This window comes from Mobula birostris, chromosome 13 (assembly GCF_030028105.1).
Source record: "Mobula birostris isolate sMobBir1 chromosome 13, sMobBir1.hap1, whole genome shotgun sequence".
Taxonomy (NCBI): Eukaryota; Metazoa; Chordata; class Chondrichthyes; order Myliobatiformes; family Myliobatidae; genus Mobula; species Mobula birostris.
The window spans coordinates 40,269,692-40,294,154 of NC_092382.1; the positions used below are offsets into that span (position 1 = coordinate 40,269,692).

Below are 24,463 nucleotides of genomic sequence, written 5' to 3' on the forward strand. Positions count from 1 at the left end.
TTCCTCATCTCGGTCCTAAAAGGTTTCCCCTTTCTCCTCAAAGTGTGACTCCTCGTTCTGGACTTCCCCAACATCGGGAACAATCTTCCTGTATCTAGCCCGTCCAATCCCTTTAGGATTGTATACGTTTCAATAAGATCCCCACTCAGTCTTCTGAATTCCAACGAGTATAAGCCTAGTCGATCCAATGTTTCATCATATGAAAGTCCTGCCATCCCAGCAATCAATCTGGTGAACATTCTTTGTACTCCCTCTATGGCAAGAATGTCTTTCCACAGATTAGGGGACCAAAACTGCACACAATACTCCAGGTGTGGTCCCACCAAGGCCTTGTACAACTGCAGTAGAACCTCCCTGCTCCTGTACTCGAACCCTCTTGCTATAAATGACAGCATACCATTCGCCTTTTTCACCGCCTGCTGTACCTGCATGCCCACTTTCAATGACTGGTGTATAATGCAACCTCGGTCTCGTTGCACCTCCACTTTTCCTAATCTGCCACCATTCAGATAATAATCTGTTTTCCTCTTTCTGCCACCAAAGTGGATAACCTCACATTTATCCACATTAAATTGCACCTGCCATGAATTTGCCCACTCACCTAACCTACCCAAGTCACCCTGCATTCTCTTAGCATCCTCCTCACAGCTAATACTGTCGCCCAGTTTCATGTCATCAGCAAACTTGGAGATGCTGCATTTAATTCCCTCGTCTAAGTCATTAATATATATTGTAAACAACTGGGGTCCCAGCACTGAGCCTTGCGGTACCCCACTAGTCACTGCCTGCCATTCTGAAAAGGTCCCGTTTATTCCCACTCTTTGCTTCCTGTCTGCCAGCCAATTCTCTATTCACATCAATACCTTACCCCCAGTACCGTGTGCTTTAAGTTTGCGCTCTAATCTTCTGTGTGGGACCTTGTCAAAAGCCTTTTGAAAGTCGAAATATACAACATCCACTGGTTCTCCCCTATCCACTCTACTAGTCACATCCTCAAAAAATTGAGATTCGTCAGACATGATTTTCCTTTCACAAATCCATGCTGACTTTGTCGGATGATTTCACCGCTTTCCAAATGCGCTGTTATCACATCTTCGATAACTGACTCTAGCATTTCCCTACCACCGATGTTAGGCTAACCGGTCTATAATTCCCCGGTTTCTCTCTCCCTCCTTTTTTAAAAAGCGAGGTTACATTAGCCACCCTCCAATCCTCACGAACTAGTCCAGAATCTAAAGAGTTTTGAAAAATTATCACTAATGCATCCACTATTTCTTGGGCTACTTCCTTAAGCACTCTTGGGTGCAGACCATCTGGCCTTGGGGATTTATCTGCCTTTATTCGCTTCAATTTACCTAACACCACTTCCCTACTAACATGTATTTCGCTCAGTTCCTCCATCTCACTGGACCCTCTGTCCCCTACTATTTCTGGAAGATTATTTATGTCCTCCTTAGTGAAGACAGAACCAAAGTAATTATTCAATTGGTCTGCCATGTCCTTGCTCCCCATAATCAATTCACCTGTTTCTGTCTGTAGGGGACCTACATTTGTCTTTACCGGTCTTTTCCTTTTCACATATCTATAAAAGCTTTTACAGTCCGTTTTTATGTTTCCTGCCAGTTTTCTCTCATAATCTTTTTTTTCCCCTTCCTAATTAAGCACTTTGTCCTCCTCTGCTGGACTCTGAATTTCTCCCAGTCCTCAGGTGAGCCGCTTTTTCTGGCTAATTTGTATGCTTCTTCTTTGGAATTGATACTATCCCTAATTTCCCTTGTCAGCCACGGGTGCACTGCCTTCCCTGATTTATTCTTTTTGCCAAACTGGGATGAACAATTGTTGTAGTTCATCCATGCGATTTTAAATGCTTGCCATTGCATATCCACCGTCAACCCTTTAAGAATCATTTGCCGGTCTCTCTTGGCTAATTCACGTCTCATACCTTCAAAGTTACCCTTCTTTAAGTTCAGAACCTTTGTTTCTGAATTAACTATGTCACTCTCCATCTTAATGAAGAATTACACCATATTATGGTCACGCTTGTCACTCTTACCCAAGGTGCCTCTCACGACAAATTGCTAATTAACATTACATATTTGGCACAACATTGTGGCCCGAGGGGTCAGTAGTATGCTGTCGATTTCTATGTTCTAGGTTCTACCCTTTGAGTTAATCTGCAACTAGAGTTCATAGGCTTGGGGAGAAAGTTGAAACATGAAAGCAGTGTATTTAGTAGACGTTATTCACTCAGAGGGTCGAGCGAGTATGGAAGGAACAGCAAGCGTAACTGGTAGATGCTGATTCAGTTGTATCATTTCAGTGATGGGTGTGCAGATACATGGATGAGAGTTGGACAGAGGGTGCAGATATATGGGGCGGGGCGGAGGATCACAGAGGGATGACCTAGATGAACGGAAGTGCTTATTTCTCTGTAGTAATAATCTGTGACTTCATGATTAACCCTGTCCCATTCTCCCATTCAGTGTCATCTCATTTTCGTTACCATTCTAAGTATGTGAAGAACAGAGGGTGTGCTCAAGCTCATTTCCTTCTGCTTTTGTAGCACAAACTACTCTGTACCTATTGTGGAATTTGTACCGATGAGCGGCCCTCGGGCTATTGGAACAAGTCTTACCTTTCTACATCCAGTTTGTAATTTGTACCAATATGCAGCTCTCGGTTGACTGGAGAGAGTCTCACGTCTGTATCTATCTTGGAACTGGAATCGATTTGCGAATCTGATATCATTGATTACCCGCGTCTCAGTATCCATCGGAGAGCTGGTATGGACGTGCATGTGCGGAACTGCTATCATCACTATGGGCTGACTCACCACTCTGCATCCATTGTGGAACACGTACTGATGTGTGGCCGTCGGCTTCTTTGAGAATATTTCAGCGCTGATAACACGTTTTTCACTCTCACACTTTGAATACGATTTGTGAGGCTGACTGCGCTAGTCTCACCGTGTCGTTCACATTTTCTTGCAAATTGCTTTCTATCAGTAACTCGGAAACAGTTGCCATTTGTTGCGACAGAAATTCATTTCAATTCCTTCTCCGCCATTTCATTGTCCACTGCCATTTCATTTGTCCGAAAGGATTAATACATCATTGTCATTGGTCAATACCATCAACTCGCGTACTAGTTTTGTTGAGTTCTGCGATATTTGTGGTGTTACCAAGGCATCATTTATTATCTGTCTCCAATTGCTCCTCCGATGTCAATGATCAACTTTTCTTTTATAGGATTGAAGCCTTTCAAGTGGCGAATTGGAAGAGGAAGAGAATGACAGTGACATGCGGAGATATATTTCTCGGCAAAGCAGTTTTCAGACTCACACGGGGACTCTGAGGTGGCGAGTTCCCCTGCAACTGTGGTCATTGGTCCAGACGCTGGAGGTGCTGCCTGGACGAGCACTGAACTCGGTACTGCAGAATGAAATGCGATGAAGATGGGTCCTTTGCTGGATGGCATCAACATCCGTATTGACTTGCTGAAGATTTAAGTGTGGAATATTTCATCATACTCTTGTTCCGTGTCACCTGAAGACAAAAAAAGTAGGGTATATTAGGAGGAGAGTCACAGGGCAAGTTTTCAAGGTGGATCTATGCATCCGACTGCAAGGCAGTTGGAAACTCATTCTGCCAATCCACCTGGAATTCACTGGGCTCCGTTCTTATTGACCAGCCGCAAATCCATCTGGATAGGAACACTTGGGAATGTTTGAATGTTCAATGGCTAATGCAAAAAGCATCGATTTTAGAGGGTGAATGCGAAGCGATAGTGTTATTCAATGCAGTATCGGAATCTGTATTGGATCTCAACAATGTGGAACGAGGGAGGGCTTGCAGATGCAGGCAGGGCACTTGCAACGATTACAGTGATAAGTGCCAGGAATGAGATTAGTAAGCAAGGATAGTGGACAAAAGAGTAAGCGATACCTGCAGAAACAGCAGAAGGTGCTGGGGGCCGTGTAGCAAATTGAAGACGGCGGAAGTTACGGAGAAGGAATGCTGGAGGCGTGTTAGGTAACAACAGGAAGATCCGTTTTCTCCCCCAGCTATGACGCTATAGGAAGGTATAAGTGTAAATCTCCAGAAGTTGAGACATTCAATATCGAGAAATACTTACCCGTTTCAGGGTGATAATGTCGTTCAGTCAATCGAAGGTCAGGTGAATACTGTTAAAATGAAACAATGAACCCCGCAGATAAGGATGATTACTGTCGCAAGTAAATAAGGATGTAGGAAACTGCACCAAATTTCAAGCGTGTGACGATGTTTCTTTAGCGTCTTCAGTGGGAGGTTTCTGAGTGCAAGGGCCGACGACATATCTCCGTGTGGGAAAGTGTTGTTCTGCCAAATCTGCTACAAAATTCCAGATGGTGTCTTTCCGGTGAATCCAAATACTGTCATTGTCATGCTGATAATGTTAATTTTGTAGTGGTCAAATAAATATCGTAAACATTTATTATGCTAAATATCATCAAGAACAACCAGCATTGAATTACTGACGGCTCAGTGAACCGTGGGTCTTCCACCGTCAGGAACACATATATATTTACTTCATGTAACCCGCTTAAAAAACACCCTGCCGTTAACAGACAGCCATTGTGCTCCGCCAAAGATCAGATTTGATACTTACTAGTGCATGTTATGCATGCTTTGAAAGTTACTACTTATTAATATTTCTCAAATTAGGAATTCAAGTTTAGTACCAAAATGAAGTCTCCAAGACCCTTCATTTTAAAATGTTATTACCAGTAACTTATTTGCACCTCCGGCGCCGGGCTTGTCGTACTTTACCCAGAGACAGTTCGTCTACGTTCAGTCTCCTCCTGACATCCAGCTCTTACCGATGGCCCCGAGTAACTGCTTGCATCCGACAGTGGCAACCCCTGGTCCGGCGCTTCGACAGGCGGGCTAAACCAGGTGAAGGTAGCCGGGAAACTCGAACCCCCGTGAGTCAGGGCTTTGCCTACCGCAGTATGTGAAGCCAGTTCCCGGACTCGGCGGATGAGATCAAACACAAGATCTAACACCCAAGAAGCCGGTGCAGCAACGCGACACGGAGAGCGAAGGGCAAAACAAGACACAGAAGGCGGCACGGTTATTCCCTGCAGCCGCGGAAAACTCTAGTCTGGGCGTTCTTTCCTGCCACTGGACCAAGTCGCTTGAAGCCAGGAGAGTGGAACTGCCACAGTGCAACGGCTTTTTCACTATGACATTCTTCCTTCACAAGTTACGCCATCGTTGGAAACAATAATTAAACAGCAATTAGAAATAAAACAACAAATCAAATCAGCTAGGGCATAACACATTGATATTCTTCGAGGATCTGACGCACGATTTTCACGATCATTTCAAGTGCACATCAGCTTTCTAACTATGATTCTGCATATTCCATAGAAATTGTCACCACGGCTATTACAAAGAAATAAATCAGTTGATAGCCAATGGGCGCATGTAAATAGATAGAAAGGTGCATAAGTAGATAGATAGATTGAGAAGGTTTACCTTCAGGAGACAGAAAATTTGATGTCCTTTCTGGGCTGTGACGAGAACCGGGATTATTTCTCTCCTTCCAAGGGTTTAACTACTGCACTGACCAGGACTGTCACAGGTCTACAGGCACATCACTGCCCACCAGGTGTTATCAGTGATTATTTTGACATGCCACTGACCACATGGATATCACTGCTTGTGCAGATCCCTCAGTTCGGCAATGTTATTATTACATCTCATTCTGTCCCACGTTCACTCACGCAGAGAATGTCACTCTTTATTCAGAACCATCTCGATGTATACTGGCAATTTCCCTGCTTGCAGTCTCGTGATGGACACAGCGAAAACAAGGTATATGACTATCTGGCCATAAAAATAACATAATCACACAGCTCTTCAGCAGAATCACAGTGTTAGTAATGATGCTCAGTCATCACCAACCACACTGGTGCATATCTGAACATATCCGTTATGTCTTTATTTGTTAATGCCCGCATCCTTGCAAAGTACAAACTGGGGAATCATGCCTCAAAAGTGCCATCAATAATGGCAATTATAGTGCCCTGCACAACATAGGATGGCGATGTGATGGGAATACAACTTTCATGCAACTTATCGTTATGGACTTGCTTTTACCAGTTGTCAATGCAGAGGAGGGGGATGTTCTGTCAATGTACCAACGATTTACCGAGCAGCAGTGGAGTATAAAGACATTGAACCTCGGCTTTCGGTATTCTTTTCCTTCCGATAAGAGGAGTGACCTGGTGGTTCAGGAGAGATGTTCACTCTTTTTCTTCATCATGACTTTGGGACGTGTTTGTATTTCCAGACACAGGCACATTTTATTTTCGAAGGTCTAAAGGAAATTCGATGTTATATACTTGCAAGTCTTATTACACCCTTTTCTTTAGTCAGACTGTAAGGAAAAACAACCCGGACGTGTTCAATGGGTTCACGGATAAAGAACCTCATTGACGAAAATAAGTGCAGCTTGTATTCAACAGGTTCAGATCATGGAAACCACCAAGGAACATAAGAAGGGCAAAGCACCATCACTAACAGATTTACACAGCCGAGATGTTTTTTTTTTCTGTGATGTCTCATACCAGGAATAAAATAGTAAATATGATTGTTAAAATACCCTGTATACCTGAATGCCCTGAATACGTTAGGTATATTTAAAATTTTAAAAAAAAAACGTGCTGAATGCTTCGAATAAATGTGCATGATTTTGTTGTTTCAAGCAGGCGGTGCAGAATAATAAGAAACAATTATTGCACAACAGAAATTTAGCTTCAAAATGAGATGTGGTTAACCAGTTATAGTTGGGCACTTCGAGATGTAGAGCAAATGCTCAGATATATATTTGTTTACAATTAAAATGTGACAGTTTTTAAATAGATTTTGAAATAATTTATAAATATTGCTGGAATGGAGACAAAACATTACAAAGAACAAAATAAAGAGGTCTCTGCAGACGGGCGGTAATGTGAAACACATGCACAAACTCTGGAAGGTGATAGGTAAAACCAGGACGAGGAGTTATCCTTCTTGTCGAACGCTCTGTCAGTTCGCTTTACGTCGCTATCTGCTATCTAAGGAACATATAAGTACTCATAAAGTTTCCGTCTCCAACGGGGTCTTACGAAGATGTGCATACCCTACCACGCCCACAGCGCCTTATCCGCTTTCGGCAGCTATCTCTTTCACATCATTCCCTTGTCCACTATCCCTCCCTACTGATCTCCTTCCTGGAAGTTATCCCTGAAAGCGTTGCAAGGGCCACATCTGCATCTGCACCTCCTCCGTCACTGACCACCATTCACGAAAATCTGTCCTTCCAGGTTTTTCTTTTTAACGTGTCGCACCAGGTGTCAGGATTAGACTCCTTTCGGATTAACCGGGTCACGACATGAACGTTCCTGACTCAACCATTTTTGGCTCGACGACGCTCAACCCAGCATGGATGGAAAGCACGTTCGGGGGCGGCTCGACTTGGATTCGAACACGGGAGCCTTCGCTCCGGAGTCCGGCGCTGATGCCATTGCGCCACCAGCCGGCTTCCTTCCAGGTCAGGCGCTTATATCCGGTTTTCTCAGATCTGCTGCCTTCATATTGGTGAGCTCCAACGTAGACTGTGGAACCGCGTTGCAGGATGCCGTCGCTTCGCAGTCACCCACTGAATCCCATGCATTTCATTAGCGAATTGATTCGCATCACTCAGGGCGAGAACTCAAAGTGTACGCGGCACAGCTGGCTGGTGCTCTAACCCTCAACACAGGAGCCAGGCAGTGTTCAGTCCTGACCCCACCTCCTCTACTCCTTATACACTCACCACCGTGTTGACACGCACAGCTCCAACATGCTGATCAAACTTGCAGATAACTGGACATTGATAGACCTTATTTCCAACAATGATGAGACAGTCTACAGAGGAGAAATCAAAACCATGACACAGTGGTGCCAAGAAAACAACATCTCCGTCGATGTTGAAAAAATTGAAGGCACTGATCGCAGATTAGAGGAGGAGCTGAGACAGGCTGACACCTGTTAACATCAATAGGACTATATTTGAGAATTTGCGTAGTGTCAAGGTCCTCGGTTTATACATTATAAAGGATCTCACCTGGATACTGCATACCTGTTGGGTTTTGAAAAAAAAGGACAACAGCGCCTCTTTCACCTCAGCCGGCTGAGAAAGTTTGGCATGAGCCTCAAAACCACAAGATTTTCCACAGGGGCACCATCGACAGCATCCTGACTGGCTCTGTCACGTGAACTGTACTTCCCTCAATCGTGAGGTACTGCAGAGGCTGGTGGGGACATCCCAACGCATCTGTACATGTGAACCTTCCTCTCGGCCGGACATGTACAGGAGCGGGTGCATTTGAAAGGCTCAAAGATCAACAGGTACTCCAGCCACGCCAACCATAAACTGTTTCAGGTGCTTCCGTCTGGCAAACGGTACCGCAGCATGAAGACCAGGACCAAGAGGCTCCGGGAAAGGTTCTTTCACCAGGTCATTAGATTTCTCAATACACATTGATCTGATTGCATATCTGACTGTACATTATATGTGACTGCGCATACATGTACACAAAACAATTACGTGTACAATCTCAGTGTTTGGGCAATATCCTACCACATGGATGATAAATAACAGCGGACCTAACACCAATCCCTGTAGCATATTCATCACAGTCAAAGAATCAACCGCCCACTCTCTGGCCTCCTACGCTAAAACAGTGTTAGATTCACGTTGTTTTAGTTTGATGTGCCTGAGTGAAAGTTGGAAGACAACATGTGATTTTCTCCTGAAGAAACAAACAATGTACTTCCTCAGCAGTGTTTCATGTGGGCATAATCGGCGCTTTGGACTTTAGGCAGTCAGTTTCAGTGCGAAAATAACGTATTGTATTTAATCGTGTTTCCGTGCCAAATAATGGACCAGACTGGGAATTTGCTGATAGATCATATATTTTAGTTTTTACGTCTGTTCAAACCGAATGTGGAGGATGAAATTGTGGTAGAATAGTGGCAGCTCTGGCTAATGTCTTTAAAGTTTTGTAGACTGTACTGAACGCCATTGGTCAAGTCGTTCACGAGTAGATATTCTGGGCATCATACCGAAATTCCCATGTGTGAGTGTGCAGGAGAAGAACGTTAACAAATAGCCCACAAACCGCAACTAATGTTGTGTGGGCGTGTACATTTTTATTACCAAGGTCCCTGGAATACTGCCCTCGATCTCTTTTATATGCTTAGAAGAACATACCTACAGCGAGTTTCATTGTGATACATGTCATCAACTGTTACTGCGACTTTCAGCATTCAAACCACTCGAAATGGCGGGAACGAAAGAATGAAAAGAATGCAACTGTCTTTCCCTTCAATAAAGATGTGTACTCCATTGCACTTCCTAAGTACTACTCCTGGCCTTAATGTTGGAAGCGAATGTACTCCGCTGAATGTGACAAAATAAATCTGTTTGAAGTAGACGTATACAATCTCAGTATTTGGGCAATATCCTACCACATGGATGATAAATAACAGCGGACCTAACACCAATCCCTGTAGAACATTCGACACAGTCAAAAAATCAACCATCCACTCTCTGGCCTCCTGCGCTAAAACAGTGTTGGCTCTACGTTGTTTTAGTTCGATGTGTCGGAATGAAAGTTGGAAGAGAACATGTGATTTTCACCTGAGGAAACGTCAGTGTGCTGACTCAGCGTGTTTCATATGAACATAATCAGCGATTTGGATTTTCAGCACTCAGTTTCAGTGCGAAAATAATGTATTGCATTTTATGGTGTTTAATTCCGTTTTCATGGCAAATAACCAGACTGGGAACTTGCTGATAGATCACAGATTTTAGTTTTTACATCTATTCAAGCCGAATATGGAGGAAGCAATGGTGTTAGAATTGTGGCCGCTCTGGCAAATGTCTTTAGAGTGAAATGGACTGCACCACACGCCATTGGTATGGGGTAAAGTGATCAAGTTGTTTACGAGTAGATGTTCTGTGTTTCATACTGAACGGCCGATGTGTGTACTGGAAAGGAACGTTCAGCAATAGGACGAGAAACCGCAGCTAATGTCGGTCGAGCGTGTACCTTTTTATTACCAAAGATTTCTGAAGTATTGCTCTCTATCTCTTTTATATGCTTGAAGAACATACGTGCAGCGTGTTTATTTTGGTACATGTCATTAGCTGTTACTGTGAGTTTCAGTATTTAAACCTCTCGAAATGAATAGAAGGAACGAATGAAAATAATGAGAGTGTCTTCCCCTTCAATAAAGACGTGTACTCCATTTCACCTCCGGAGCTAACCTCCTGCCCTTAAAATAGGAAGCGAATGCACTTCGCCGAATGTGATAAAATGTGTTTGAAGTTGACTGTCCATGATGATTGTTCAAGATGATTGCCTATATTAGAAACAACACTGGACAGAAAATGTCCCATTTCAGTTGCTGAAGCCTGGTGTCTTGGAAATTACATTCGTAATGTTCATATTAGCATTTGCTTTAAATTTAATAACCTGTAACATCCCTTGGAGAGACGAATTTATGGCATGGTTTCGGAGTGAGAACAACACTTTAATGTCAGTGTTTGTGTAGCTGTTTGTCCCTTATGTGACTGATGTCATAACCACACTAATTGCCTCGGAGGAATTACTCTGAATTCCATATAACTCTGCAGATCCGATCACCGGTCCATATGAGCGGTTGGAACGTTTCGTACAGCTGAACGCTGCTTCTGACGGAATATGGGATATCCAGCGATTTACTACATCGCGAGCATTTTCTATCCTGCAATTGTAGCGATCGGTATCCCTGGTAAGATACTGGAACTAGACATTCTCTGTATGGTGCCGTCGTCTTACTTTTGTTCCGCTGAACTATTCGGGGTTTTACTCAGCACAAATGCTACCCTCAGCTTCATTTCCATATTTTTTTTTCTATGTGGTGATATATTTTTTTCTTTTTTGTCAAGAACGTTGTTGCCTATATCGCCATAGTTTCATGGTTTGTTTTTGCTTGGCTTTCTGAAGCGAGAGCGGTCGTTTTTCCAGATCAGCAGCTTTCTCAAATGACTGTCCAGTCAAATATCGACACGCCAGCCAGTTCTTCCATAATCACTAAATTATAACGTATGCTTTGAACCTCATTAATTTCAATACACATAATCCTTTCAACTCTTTTACCTCTAATAATGGAGATGTTGTTGTTTCTGGAGCGATCGGTTGCTCACCGGTACGTGCATCGTGGGAATCAGATGCCTCGCTCTGAACGGTCTGAAAGTCACCACACCACCGCAACTCCAGTCCATTATTCACCTCCAGCCGGAGTACACCGACAGAATTTCAGCTTTTTACTTCCAAACCATCTATACACTGCATAGCATTAGAAGAATGGTGGGCATTCAGGGAGTTTGCAGGCACGAATAGTTCTGTGATGTTGTTGTTTTTTATCTCTCCAAATTTCTTGTAGTGAATTTAACGGCGATTGTGATCCTGTCTCGGGGAAAATGCGGAGTCTCCAAATGCATCACCCGTTACCTGGTTGGAATGGCAACAGCAGATCTGATGGTGGTTATAGTTTTCGCTTTAGTGGATCAGACCAACAGCATCTACATTTTTTCCCGATCCCTGCTCGTTACTCAAGTATGCGCTCTGACACTTGTGCTGAGGGTTGTAACGAGGCACTGTTCTGTTTGGTTTACGGTCAGTTTTACTTTCGATCGTTTCATCGCAATATGTTGTCGAAAGCTGCGGGAACGATACTGCACTGAGAGAACAGCAACGGTGATTATGGTGACCGTGGTTATAGTGAGCTGCGGGAGATGTGCCCTGTTTTACTTTGCCGTTGAACCTTACGTCATCATTGACAACGTGCCGTGGCGTTGCGTCCTCACACATGAATACGCTACTTCACCCGTGTGGAGAGGAATCGAATTGTTGGATAGCATTTTAACACCGTTGTTACCAATTGGCTTAATTTTAGCGTTCAATGGGTTAACAGTAAGACATATCTATGCAGCAAATAGAGTCCGTAGAGGGCTTCGGAACAGCAATGATAATCAGAAGGACACCGAGATGGAAAACCGCAGAAAATCGGTGATTTTGTTGTTTTCTATATCAGCAAATTTCATATTATTCTGGATGCCCTATGTAGCCCATTCCTTGAAATGGCAACCGGAAAACTATGTGTATCAGGACAGATATTTGAGTTTCCCGGTATATATTCTACAACAACTTGGGTACATGTTGCAAATTCTGAGTATGTGCACCAATACTTGTATCTATACGCTGACACAGAGGAAATTCAGAAAGGAACTGAAGAATGGACTGAAATATATGTTTACGTTAAATGGCTATTTGTGTAGATAACGCCCACGGCCAATTGCAATTCAGAGGAGTTTCCGAATAAAGCAGTTTTAAGCAGGAGTCGGTTTGTCATAAATTGAAACAATCATTTATCTGGTCATCCTGAAAATACAAAATTCACGGAAGATTGCAGACTTCCTGCAATTAAGGTAGGAAATGGGACAAACGTTCATTGAGCTGGCATGATTTTTACATATGATGAGGTACACTCCAAACTATCGCAGATAATTGACCATCATAAGGGTGGGTATTGTTTCTGGACTTCCGGGGTTTCAGATGTTTCCTAATGGACAGAATCGTGTAAAGGAGAGCAAAAGGATTGCCACTGAAACACAGAGAGAGTGTGATAGTAACACAGCTGTAGAAAGGGAAGAAACTGTGGAGAGATTGTCTATTGATAGGCTGTAAGTAGATCATTGAAGTAGAAAGGGAGCAATTACTCGTTTGGGAGTATTCTGGAAAGACCACACGCAACACGCCCCCACCCCCTCCCCAAACCTGTCAACAACAAAAACGGAGAAACGAGGAACTGTTCGGTAGCTAGATTTTGGACGGGTGCCACATTAAGACGGCTGTTGTCACAGGCAACTTATCCCCTTAATAATCATTGGAACTTCCACAGGTTAAAAGGTTTAGATACGACAGAATTTCTCAGTTGTGTCTCGGAAGGTGTCCTGGCACAATAAGAGGGCACAAGAAATAGAGAACAGTCCATCCAGGATCTCGTACCAGAAAATGAAACGGATCAGTTGACAGGTCTCATCGCGGGTAACTAATAGACATTTACTATAACTTTACACTGGGATAGGAGTTGATAGTATGGAATGTACTTAATTGATGCTATTAGGTAGGAACTTGGGAACCGAATTTGGGAAATGGCCAACTGTGTAGATAACGTCCAGGTCCAATTGCAATTCAGCAGTGTTTCCAAATAAAACAATATTAAAAACGAGTAAGTTTGCCAAATATGTCATAAGTTCAAACAATCATGTGCCTGGTTTTCCTGAAATGAATAAATTCCAAACTATCGTAGAGACTTGGCAATCATCCGGGAAACGGTACCGCAGCATTAAAGCCAGGACCAACAGTCACCGTGACAGCTTCATTCACCAGGCCATCCGACTGAATAACTCACGCAGATTTGAGTACAACTGTTCTATTTATTATAAATTACTGTGATTCCACATTGCACCTTGAGACGGAGACGTAACGTAAAAAAAAAATTAATCCTCGCGTATGTGAAGGATGTAAGAAATAATCAATTCAATCACAAAGGAAGGATTGACTTGCGGAATTTTCGGGGTTCAGATGTTTCAAAATGGTCGTAGTCGGGTGAAAGTGAGTAAATAAAGTCTCTTTGAAACACAGGGAGAGTGTGATAGTATCACAGCTGCAGAAAGGGAAGAAAAGGTAGTGGGATCGTTGGTAAATAGACTGTGAGTAGAACTCAGGTGTAGGAAGGGAACAAACACCCGTTAGAAAGTATTCTGTACAGAGCTCCCATCACTAAAACGAAAACAACACACAGAGACAGTGACAGATTGGGAGTTAGATTTTGGGCAGGTGCAATATTAACAGCGTAATTGTCACAGGCAACGTAAACTTCACTAATATTCATTGACACTTCCTCAGGATTGGAGAATGACATTTTTTTTCTTCGTTCAAGAAATGTAATAGCGATAGTCCTGAGAATTACACGTCAGTGAGTCATCGGTCAGTAGTGGGCAAGGTATTGGAGAGGTTCCTCAGAGACGGAATTTACGGAGAAACGTATTCTGGTTCAGTAGAGTCAGCCTGGTTTTGTGTCCCTTATGAGTCTGAATACGTTCCATGAAAAAGTGAAAAATAGGCAGCTGAAGTCAGAAGAGTAGATGTGGGATATATTAATTTTGTAACGTGCTAGACTGTGTTCCCTATGGTTCACGCAATCAGAATGTCAGGTGGCCTGGGATCTAGTGAAACCTGGCTGCATAGATTCAGAACTAGCTAACCAAGGGAAGACCGATGAGATAGTCGATGGAGTGTATTGTGCCTGGAGGACAGTGGCTACTGATGTTCCACAAGGAAGGTATAATTTTCAGGAATTTTTTCAACTGTAGACTCTGCTATTACAGTGTTCTGAGAGACTTTCTGAGGAAATTTCTGAGGAAATTTTTTAACTGTAGACTCTGCTATTACAGTGTTCTGAGAGACGGACATTAATTAGACCATCCTGCAGGATTTGGATAATTTACTGAGTTAGGGCTGATTTTGAAAGCAAAGTACAGAAACTGTACGCTATCTAAACTGAAATCACGTTTACTTCTTACAGGGCAGATGCTACGTATACATCAAAACAATCTTTTCCGATGAAATCATGCAAGTCAAAATCACCATTTTAAAGTACTCAGCAGCATCCTTTGGTGCTTCCCAAATGAACCAGCCTAAAAGAATGCGAATTTCAAATCCCCAATTCAAGTACACACGAATTTGTCTTAATATCAATTCACCTTTCAACAGCGGGTTTATCGTACCCGGAATCGGTACACTCATATCTCTATCCCTTTAACCTTGAGTTCACAGGGCCAGTGTTGAATACGGTGTCCCTCTGAAATCAATATCAAAGCAAAAAAAAAACGTAACAACACAATCTAAATACGCAGTTAAGACAAACTAACAATCTAACCTCGAACGTTTCTTCCTTTAAAACTGTCGCCTGTAACCTGCATGTATGGAATAAACAGTGAATTCCTAGAGTGAACACGAGAAATCCTGCAGATGCCGGAAATTCAAGCAACACACATCAAAGTTGCTGGTGAACGCAGCAGGCCAGGCAGCATCTCTAGGAAGAGGTACAGTCGACGTTTCGGGCCGAGACCCTTCGTCAGGACTAACTGAAAGAAGAGCTAGTAAGAGATTTGAAAGTGAGAGGGGGAGGGGGAGATCCAAAATGATAGGAGAAGACAGGAGGGGGAGGGATGGAGCCAAGAGCTGGATTGGCAAAAAGGATATGAGAGGATCATGGGACAGAAGGCCTAGGGAGAAAGAAAAGGGGCGGGGGGGGGGGAGTCCAGAGGATGGGCAAGGGGTTTAGTGAGAGGGACAGAGGGAGAAAAAGGAAAGAGAGAGAAAGAATGTGTTTATATGAATAAATAACGGATGGGGTACGAGGGGGAGGTGGGGCATTAGCGGAAGTTAGAGAAGTCGATGTTCATGCCATCAGGTTGGAGGCTACCCAGACGGAATATAAGGTGTTGTTCCTCCAACCTGAGTGTGGCTTCATCTTTACAGTAGAGGAGGCCGTGGGTAGACATGTCAGAATGGGAATGGGATGTGGAATTAAAGTGTGTGACCACTGCGAGATCCTGCTTTCTCTGACGAACAGAGGCGAGACACGGGGAGATCGTTTCACTGAACACCTACGCTCTGTGTTCACTTGAGAAAAGGGACACTGAATCTGTAGCAGTGAAACCATGCGTATTATACAGGTTGCGGATGAGGAGGTGTTTGCTGACTTTAGGCAAATTAGAGTGGATAGATCCCCAGCGACTGACAAGTTGATCCATTGGATCCCGAGGGAGGTGAGTGCGGAAATTGCAGGGATGTAGCCGATATGCTTAAATTCTGCTTCGCGATAGGAGAGCTACCAGAAGAAGGAGTGCTAATTTGGTTTGCTGTTGAAGAAAGACTCTAAAATTAAAGCAGGAAATTATAGGCCGGTGCGCCTGACATCAATAGTGGGAAAACATTGGACGAACCGGAATAATAAGCATTTGCATAAACATGAGTTTGTGTGTCCTAAGCAATCTTATAGAGTTCTTCGAAGAACGTTAGAGAAATGTTACCAGGAAAGTTTTTGAAGGCAAGACACTATCTTTTGACTACAAGGACTTATTAAGGCATTTGACAATGTCCAGCATAGGATTTTGCTTAATAAAGTTCATTTGCCTGGCCATCAAGGCGACTTAGTCCATTGGAGTAGACATTGGCATTGTGGGTAGATAGTGGCAGCAGATGGTAGCTTCTCTGACTGGAGGCCTGTGACTGGTAGAATGCCACAGTGATCCGTGCTGATATCGGTTATTGTTTGTCATCTATATCAATGATCATGATATTAAGTTGATTTGCTAGATCAGCAAATTTACTGATGATACTGAGATCTGGGGTGTTATTGATAGCGAGTAAGACTATCAGAGCTTGCAGTGGGATCTGCCTCAGGTGGAAAAATGGGCTGAAATGGCAGAAGGAATTTAATGCAGGCCTGCGGGCTGTCACACTTAGGTAGGATGAGCCAAGGTAGGCCTTACACAGTGAACGGCAGGGCACTGAGTGTGGTAGAACACAGGGATCTGGGAATACAGGTCCATAATTTTTTAAAGTGGCGGCAAAACTAGATAAGGTAATACAGAAATCTCTTGCACCTTTATAAATTAAAGTACCAGTACAGGAGATTGGTATGATATGTTGAAGGTGTATAAGACATTTATGAGGTCCAATTAGGAGTATTGAGTGCAGATTATGTCACCACCTACAGGAAAGATTTAAATAATTTGACAGCGTACAACGAAAATCTACAAAGATATTGTTCCGATTGGAGGACCTGAGTTATAAGGGAAGATTGAAAAGGTTACGACTTTGTTCCTTGGAACGCAGACAATTTGGGGGAGATTTGATGGAGGTGTACAAAATCATGGTGGGTCTAGATGAGGTAGATTCGGCAGAGGGATCTGGAGTGTGCAGATTAGCCAGGGGATAGAGGGAGTGAGGCTCCCATTTTAATCAGAACACAATTCCCTCCCTAGTGCTCATTTTCCATTAGTACGTCATTCCCTCCCTGTCGGCCATTTTAACGTATGCGAATATTTCCAGTGAATACGTCATTCCCTCCCAGGCGGCCATTCTCACATTAGCCTCCCTCAAAAGTGCCGATTTTCAATCAGCCCATCATTACCTCCCTCGGTAAAACTTCTGGTCATTTCAAACAGGTAACTTTTAAGAGAAACAAATTCCGCAAGTGTTTCCGTCGGGGCGTGGATCAATAACCACTGCTTGTGAAATGAAACCCGTTGTTAACAGTGGGCAAGGGAGATTACTGTGACAATAGTTGTCCGGATTGGAATACAATAATCGCTCAATGATAGAGTTAATAAATGAATGTTAGTAAATTCCCCTGAATCGAGAGGCGCTGAGAAAATCATTGACCAGATCTTTTTTTCACAGTTTAGTGGGAATATATATAGTCGAACGTATTTGGTTTAATTTCAGCAGAAGTGAAGCTCCCTGTACCTGAACAGCTGAGGGAAGTTTGAGCTGAAACTCTACCTACGCCGGACAGTCCCATATACACAGGGGGCGGAGCTCAGACTGTTCCAGAACCCGGGCTGGATCAAGTTCTCAGCCTGGGACTCGCTGAGTTAAATAGAGAAACTCCGTCCCACTGGTTGCAGTGAAACCAAAAGGAGAGATCTACCCGGAAATCCAGACAGAATGGTTAACGCAGCCTGTTTGTTTTCCTCGTTAGGGTTGTTACATTGATCCCACTCCCGCCTCCTCCCGCTATCAGACCCGTCCTGGGCCGGTGAGAGTTAGTGTGACACGGACTGCGGCAGTCCCGCTCTACCCCAGCTCACCCGGCCCTGTCCATGTGTAATAAGCGACGGACTCGGGAAAAGCAGCTCTGGCTCAACTCTCCGTACATTGTGAGCACATCGGTGCAGGACAATTGCCGATCACCCGGGAAGTCAGACTGTGATCTCCCGGGACCACACTGAACGCCGTCAGGTTACGATATCAGAGGTAAGAGTTGCCGATGATTCTGTACAATTATTCAGCCTTTACAGCGAGGCTCGGCTTTGGTCGGGATCGGGAGTGAATTTAATGGGAGAGGGGAGTCCTGACATGTTCATGTTAACGGGTCGATCATTGTCCAAATGGATTACGAGAAACGAGAGTGGTTACTAGTGAGAGCGAGTGAAGAAATCTTTCACACTAGTGGTAACATATGACATATCCCACGGGGCAGTGACCCGTCACCAATCTCTCTCAAACAAGAGAATACAATAAATGCTGGAAATCCGAGCAACACACAAAAAATGCTGGTGGAACTTGCAGGCCACAGAGCAGCCTTGGACAAAAAAAAAAACAAAAAAAAAAAACAAAGTATAGTCACCTTGGAGGCCACAGGTAATGTTCTTTACATTGCACCATTGGTTTTATCGCTCTTTCCTGTAGCAGAAAGGGTTAAGTAAAATATCAGACTTTCTTCACACTTGAATGCCAGTGTTTTGTCGAACCGGTTGGGTTTGATTTCAGAAGAACAGCCGCTCCCTGTTCTGAGGAATGTGCACGGACAGGCAGCTGCTGGCACGCAAACTCTGAGCCTACGTCTCACAGTACAACAACCCGCACCTTCCAAATCAATCACTTGGCCTCTTCCCCTTTCCATTCCAGTCTTGATGAAGGGACTCCGTCCGCAACGTCGACTGTTTACACACATCCATCGATGCTGCCTGACCTGCTGAGTTCCTCCAGCATTGTGTGTGTTGCCATGGTTATGGAGAGAACCGTGTGGGGTAGTGGGCGGGGTTATTTTAAGAAACTATGCACAGTATCCACACTCAGAATATTCTTGGGGAATTAAGGTGAGAATAATTCAGCCTCTGATATTTAGTTCTGATTTTTATCTTTATTTCCAGTTGTCTGTGCATTGAATCAGTGATCAAGGAGATATTTGTGTTTTTTAAGCTGCTTCTGGTGGTGGTGCTTTTTGTGTTCCCACTGTTTCCTGTTTGCTCGATTGACATTTTCCACAGGTTAGGTAAAGATTAAGAACAATGGCCACTAGTTTCAAAGCAAGGGTGCGAGTTGTACAGCAAACATCTGTTCCGTTTCCAGAATTTCCCATTTCAGACGAGTGCATCTATTGTTCCTGTGTCGATTGTGTGTGTTTTTTTGAACTCCTCTCCTCAATGGCCAGTGGAAGCAAAGACTTATTCTGTTGAAGGCCGAGATTTTTGATAAACAGCGGGTTTGAAGTGTAACAGCGATGGACATAGGGAAATAGAGAATGAAATTTTAGATCAGTTCAGCGGTGATCTCATTATCTGCAGCAACAGTCTCGAGGGGCAGTGTGGTCCAGTTCTGCGTGTTGTTTTGTTGACTGAAAAAACTCTGACAATTTAATTAATGTAAGCTTACTAGCATGTGAAGGGAGATATGATTTTATTTATATAGTTGAACTGAACACGAGCAGTTTGCTTGATTTAATGATTTGCATTCAGCTTTGTGCGTTAAGTATGTGCCGCAGCCACATTAAGGGTCGAACTTTTGAATCATTCGTCACCCTCGCGCTCTCGGGCTGACGTGGAGACAATTTCATCACGCTGCGCGCGCCCGGCATCTATCAGATACCTTCCATGATGTGACGTGAGATTTACTTATCTCCCATTGGTGAGAGCAAATGCCAATTTAGCAGAGCAGCCAATGGGGTTATGGGTTTCGTTATTAAAGTATTCCTTCCCGTAGACTTGCCACGTATTTACCACCCTGACTCCCGGGAAATACCCAATAAGCTTTTTTTTTAATGTCACTCTTCCTCGGCAAGGAGCTTGCGGAGCTGGAAGGCCGACGGATTGAAGTGGGAGAACAGAGGGGTTATCTCCTCCTAATTAGCAAGGACGAAGAAGGCTTCAGTATATTTGTAGCGGACACTGGTCAGGTATTCACCTGCAAGTGCAGTGTGGGCTGATTTTGAGGGCAAGCAATGATGTTACTATATGATCCGGTGGCTGGCTGTTGTTTGAGGTGTCTGGGTTTAAAGAACAGAGTAAACAGACCCACCTCAGGCCAACAGGCTGTCCCAGTGCGTGTTGTGGGGACAGATGCTTGGAGTATGGTTGTTCCCTGCATGCATTAGCAATTTATCTGAGGGACAAAATGCAACATTTGCAAGTCCATTATTGACTGAAAACATTTATATTTATTCTGTATTTTGTTTATGATACAACCATTGACTAATTTATGTTCAAATTCAATAGTCATTCAACCATACATGAAAACCCATGAATACAGCGAATTAAAACAGCGTTACTGCACACCAAGCCGCCTTGCTGGAAACTGCTTATCCAAGATCCCACAAGGTCATGCGCATTGCCTGAGTGGTATTATCTATCCATCATCGCCTCTGTTGTCCTCTCCTTCTTTTACCTTCCGTTTTACACAACATGGAATACTGTCTTCTCTTGATGTGGCCAAAATATTTGAGCTTTTCAAGTCTCCTCGTCAGCAGTTTGGCTGTATATCATTAAGTATTGTCTTGTTGGATCTGCTTGGTGCCCAATAAACTCTAAACATTTTCCTCCAGCATCCAAGTTGAAAGGTGACGATTCTTTTGTATTCAGCCTTACTAATAGTCCAGCTCTCTTAGGCATACATCATAACTGGAAATGCCATAGACTTGAGTCTACGATCCTTCGTAGACAATGTTATGTCTCTGCGTTTCAGTATTTTATCTAAATTCCCATTGCTGCTCTCCTCAGAAGTAAGCGGCCGTTTAATTTCGCGGCTGCAATTACCATCTATAGAAATCTTTGAACTGAGGAAGACACAATCCATCACTGCTTCCACTTCCTTTACATTTATTACCACGGGGTTAAAGGGCTGGTCGACATAATATTGAGCAACACGTCAGTTTTTCCATTTCTTCTTTCACTTTGATTAGAAGCGTCCTCAGATTTCTAACTTTCAGCCCTAAGAGTAACATCACCTGCATATCTGAGGTTTTTTTGCATTTCGTCCGGCGATTTTGATTCCAACATTTGACTCCTCTAGACCAGCATTCATCATGACGTGTCCAGCATATAGATTAACTGAGTAGGGTGAAGTATGCAGCCTTGTCGTACTCCTTTCCCAATCTTGAAACAGTTTGCTACTCCGTGTTCAGTTCTAAATGTTACTGCTTGATCTTTGTACAAGTTTCTGATAAGGCGGATCAGTTGTCCAGGCATCCCCATTTCTTTAAGGATTTCCCATAGTTTATTATGGTCCACACTGTCGAAGGCTTTAGAGTGATCAATAAAGTATAGATAAATATCTCAAAACAAGGAAATCTGCAGATGCTGAAATTTCAAGCAACACACATAAAAGTTGCTGGTGAACACAGCAGGCCAGGCAGCATCTATAGGAAGGGGTACAGTCGACGTTTCAGGCCGAGACCCTTCGCGTGGACTAACTCAAAGAAGAGCTAGTAAGAGATTTGGAAGTGAGAGGGGGAGGGGGAGATCCAAAATGATAGGGGAAGGCAGGCCGGGTAGGAAACAAATTAAAACGCAAACACGAGGAAATCTGCAGATGCTGGAATTTCAAGCCACTCACGTAAAAGTTGCTGGCGAACGCAGCAGGCCAGGTAGCATGCCCTTACACTTCCTCCCTTACCACCATTCAGGGCCCCAGACAGTCCTCCCAGGTGAGGTGACACTTCACCTGTGAGTCGGCTGGGGTGATATACTGCTTCCGGTGCTCCCGATGCGGCCTGCTATATATTGGCGAGACCCGACGCAGACTGGGAGACCGTTTCGCTGAACATCTACGCTCTGTCCGCCAGAGAAAGCAGGAACTCCCAATGGCCACACATTTTAATTCCATGTCCCATTCCCATTCTGACATGTCTATCCACGGCCTCCTCTACTCTAAAGATGAAGCCACACTCAGGTTGGAGGAATAACACCTTATATTCCGTCAGGGTAGCCTCCAAACTGATGACATGAACATTGACTTCTCAAACTTCCGTTAATTCCCCACCTTCCCCTCCTACCCCATCCGTTATTGCCCATCCTCTGGGCATCCTCCTCCCCCTTTCTTTTCCGTAGTCCTCCCGTCCCATGATCCTCTCATATCCCTTTTGCCAATTAACTGTCCAACTCTTGGCTCCATACCTCCCCCTCCTGTCTTCTCCTATCATTTTGGATCTCCCCCTTCCCCTCCCACTTACTAGCTCTTCTTTCAGTTAGTCCTGACGCAGGGTCTCGGCCCGAAACGTCGACTGTACCTCTTGCTAGAGATGCTGCCTGGCCTGCTGCGTTCATCAGCAACTTTGATGTGTTTTGCTAGATAAATACATTTCTGGAATTATCCAGCGTAGGTTAGCAATTTGGTATCTGGTGCCTCTGCCTCTTCTAAAACCAGCTTGTACATCTGGCAGTTGTCAATTCATGTATTGCTGGAGTCTTGCTTGAATGATCTTTAGTACTACCTTGCTAGCATGTGAAATGTTTTGGTAATTTGAACATTCCTTTACATTTTCCTTCTTAGGTATTGGGATAAAAATGGATCTTTACCCAGCCTAAAGGTCGTCGTTGTTTTTTTTTTCAGATCTGCTGGAAAATTGCATGGAACACGTTTACAGCATCACCTTTTCAAGTTTTAAACAATTCAATTGGAACCCTGTCACATCCTGCAGTATTATTATTGGCAATGTTTTCTATCGCCCATTCGACTTCACTTTCCAGAATGTTCTGCTCCAGATAGATGAGGGAGTCATTGCAGGTGTCTTTGCTGTTGGAACTTTCTACGATTCTTCTGAGTGTTCCTGCAACTCTTTTTGATGTCTTCTGCTTCTGTAAGGTCCTTCAATTCTTTGCCTTTTCCTATACTCATTTGACATGGAATGTTCTTTTGATTTCTCTAATCTTCTTCAACCGAACACTTGTTTTTCTTCCCCCCCAATTCTGTTGGCTTCTTCAGCTTCAATGCATCGCTACTTCTTGAACTTTGCGTTCAGTTGGAGGTATTTGTTCCAACCTCCATTTACTCCCTGGAATGTAGGAGAGTGAGCAGTGACCTTGCAAAAATGATCTAAATTATGAATGGCAGAGTAACTGACTCACTCTGTTTTATTTGTGTAATTCAGATCATCGCCAGCAGGTGGGGCTTTCTTTCTCTCGGACGGCAGACAAGGAAGCGACAATATACCAACGTCAGTCAGAGTCAGAATGGACACAGGTATGCTCACTGGGCTGTTTCTAATTAAAGCTCTGTCCTTATGGTACACGTGTAGTCAAGTCATCAATAGCTCAGAGGAATAATCTTGGGCGAGAAAGGGGCAGAGAGAAAGTACCATCAAACGGGGTCAATGTTCCTCTTGGTAAAGCGATCTTGAGCACTGGAACAATTCACCAGGTCCAACGCAGGGACCTGACAACAGGAATGCTCGAATCACTCCGCTCACCGTGCAAATCTTCACCTGAGTGAAAGGAGAAGGGCCTCCCGAATAAGGTGGGCTGGGCGAAACTCAGACAGGAATACAACAGCGGGCAATATAACAGTCCAGAGAACAGAGTTTCTGTCAGTATTTGTTACATCCGGATGTGGGAAATGTCTCCGACAGCCAGTGACAGAAACAGATGCTGTTTTCTCTCTTGGAAGGGAAATGGTGAATTCTCCCCGGATTTTCGGGTTGTTGCACAATGGAGGTGAGGGGAGTTTCCCGGTGTCTCTTTTCTGTCGGGTTAAATAACGTTATATTGTGGGAGAACAGGCTGGGTGTAGGAAACAGTGAACAAGAGAATTTTTAAACAGGGAATCTGGGGGGTTGGTGTGATTGTGGGGCGGGGGCTACCGAAGCAATGAAATGTACTTGACGAATAGCATTAAAGTAAAACAAAATGGTAAGTAGAGAGGGCACTACAGAAAATGCTGGAGGAACTCAGCAGGTCAGGCAGCATATATAGAGAGTAATTAAATATCGACGTTTCGGGTTGAGGAATCTTAATCAGAGAATTTGTAAATTGATTTCAAAGTTGTCTTGGGCACATAAAATACAGCCAGGACTGGAGGTGCGTTATTCTAGCTGAAGGCCTGTGACCAGTAGTGTCCGCAAGGATCACTGTTTCACCATGCGTCGTGTGTAATGTAAACAAATTAATAATAAATTATGTATTACTCAAAATGATATACTGGGCGGACTGACTCGTTGATTTACAGATTTGGTGGAGTTGAGTAAATTTGGGACTGTTGTCAAAGTGTTTAGAATCCAACAGAGTTTCACCAAGTACGGTTAATTCAGACAAATGTGAGAATTTGCACTTTGGG

At 43.7% G+C, this 24,463-nt stretch overlaps 1 protein-coding gene across 1 annotated transcript in view; it reads left to right on the forward strand.

Moving 5' to 3' along the window:
- Positions 1 to 23,349: 23,349 nt before the first annotated feature.
- LOC140206736 (NACHT, LRR and PYD domains-containing protein 3-like) overlaps positions 23,350 to 24,463 on the forward strand; it is a 29,812-nt gene continuing 28,698 nt past the window's right edge. The window contains exon 1 of the mRNA XM_072274932.1: positions 23,350 to 23,374. Coding sequence (XP_072131033.1) covers positions 23,365 to 23,374 — 10 coding nt within the window. The 5' untranslated portion in view covers positions 23,350 to 23,364. The remainder of the gene's footprint in view (positions 23,375 to 24,463) is intronic.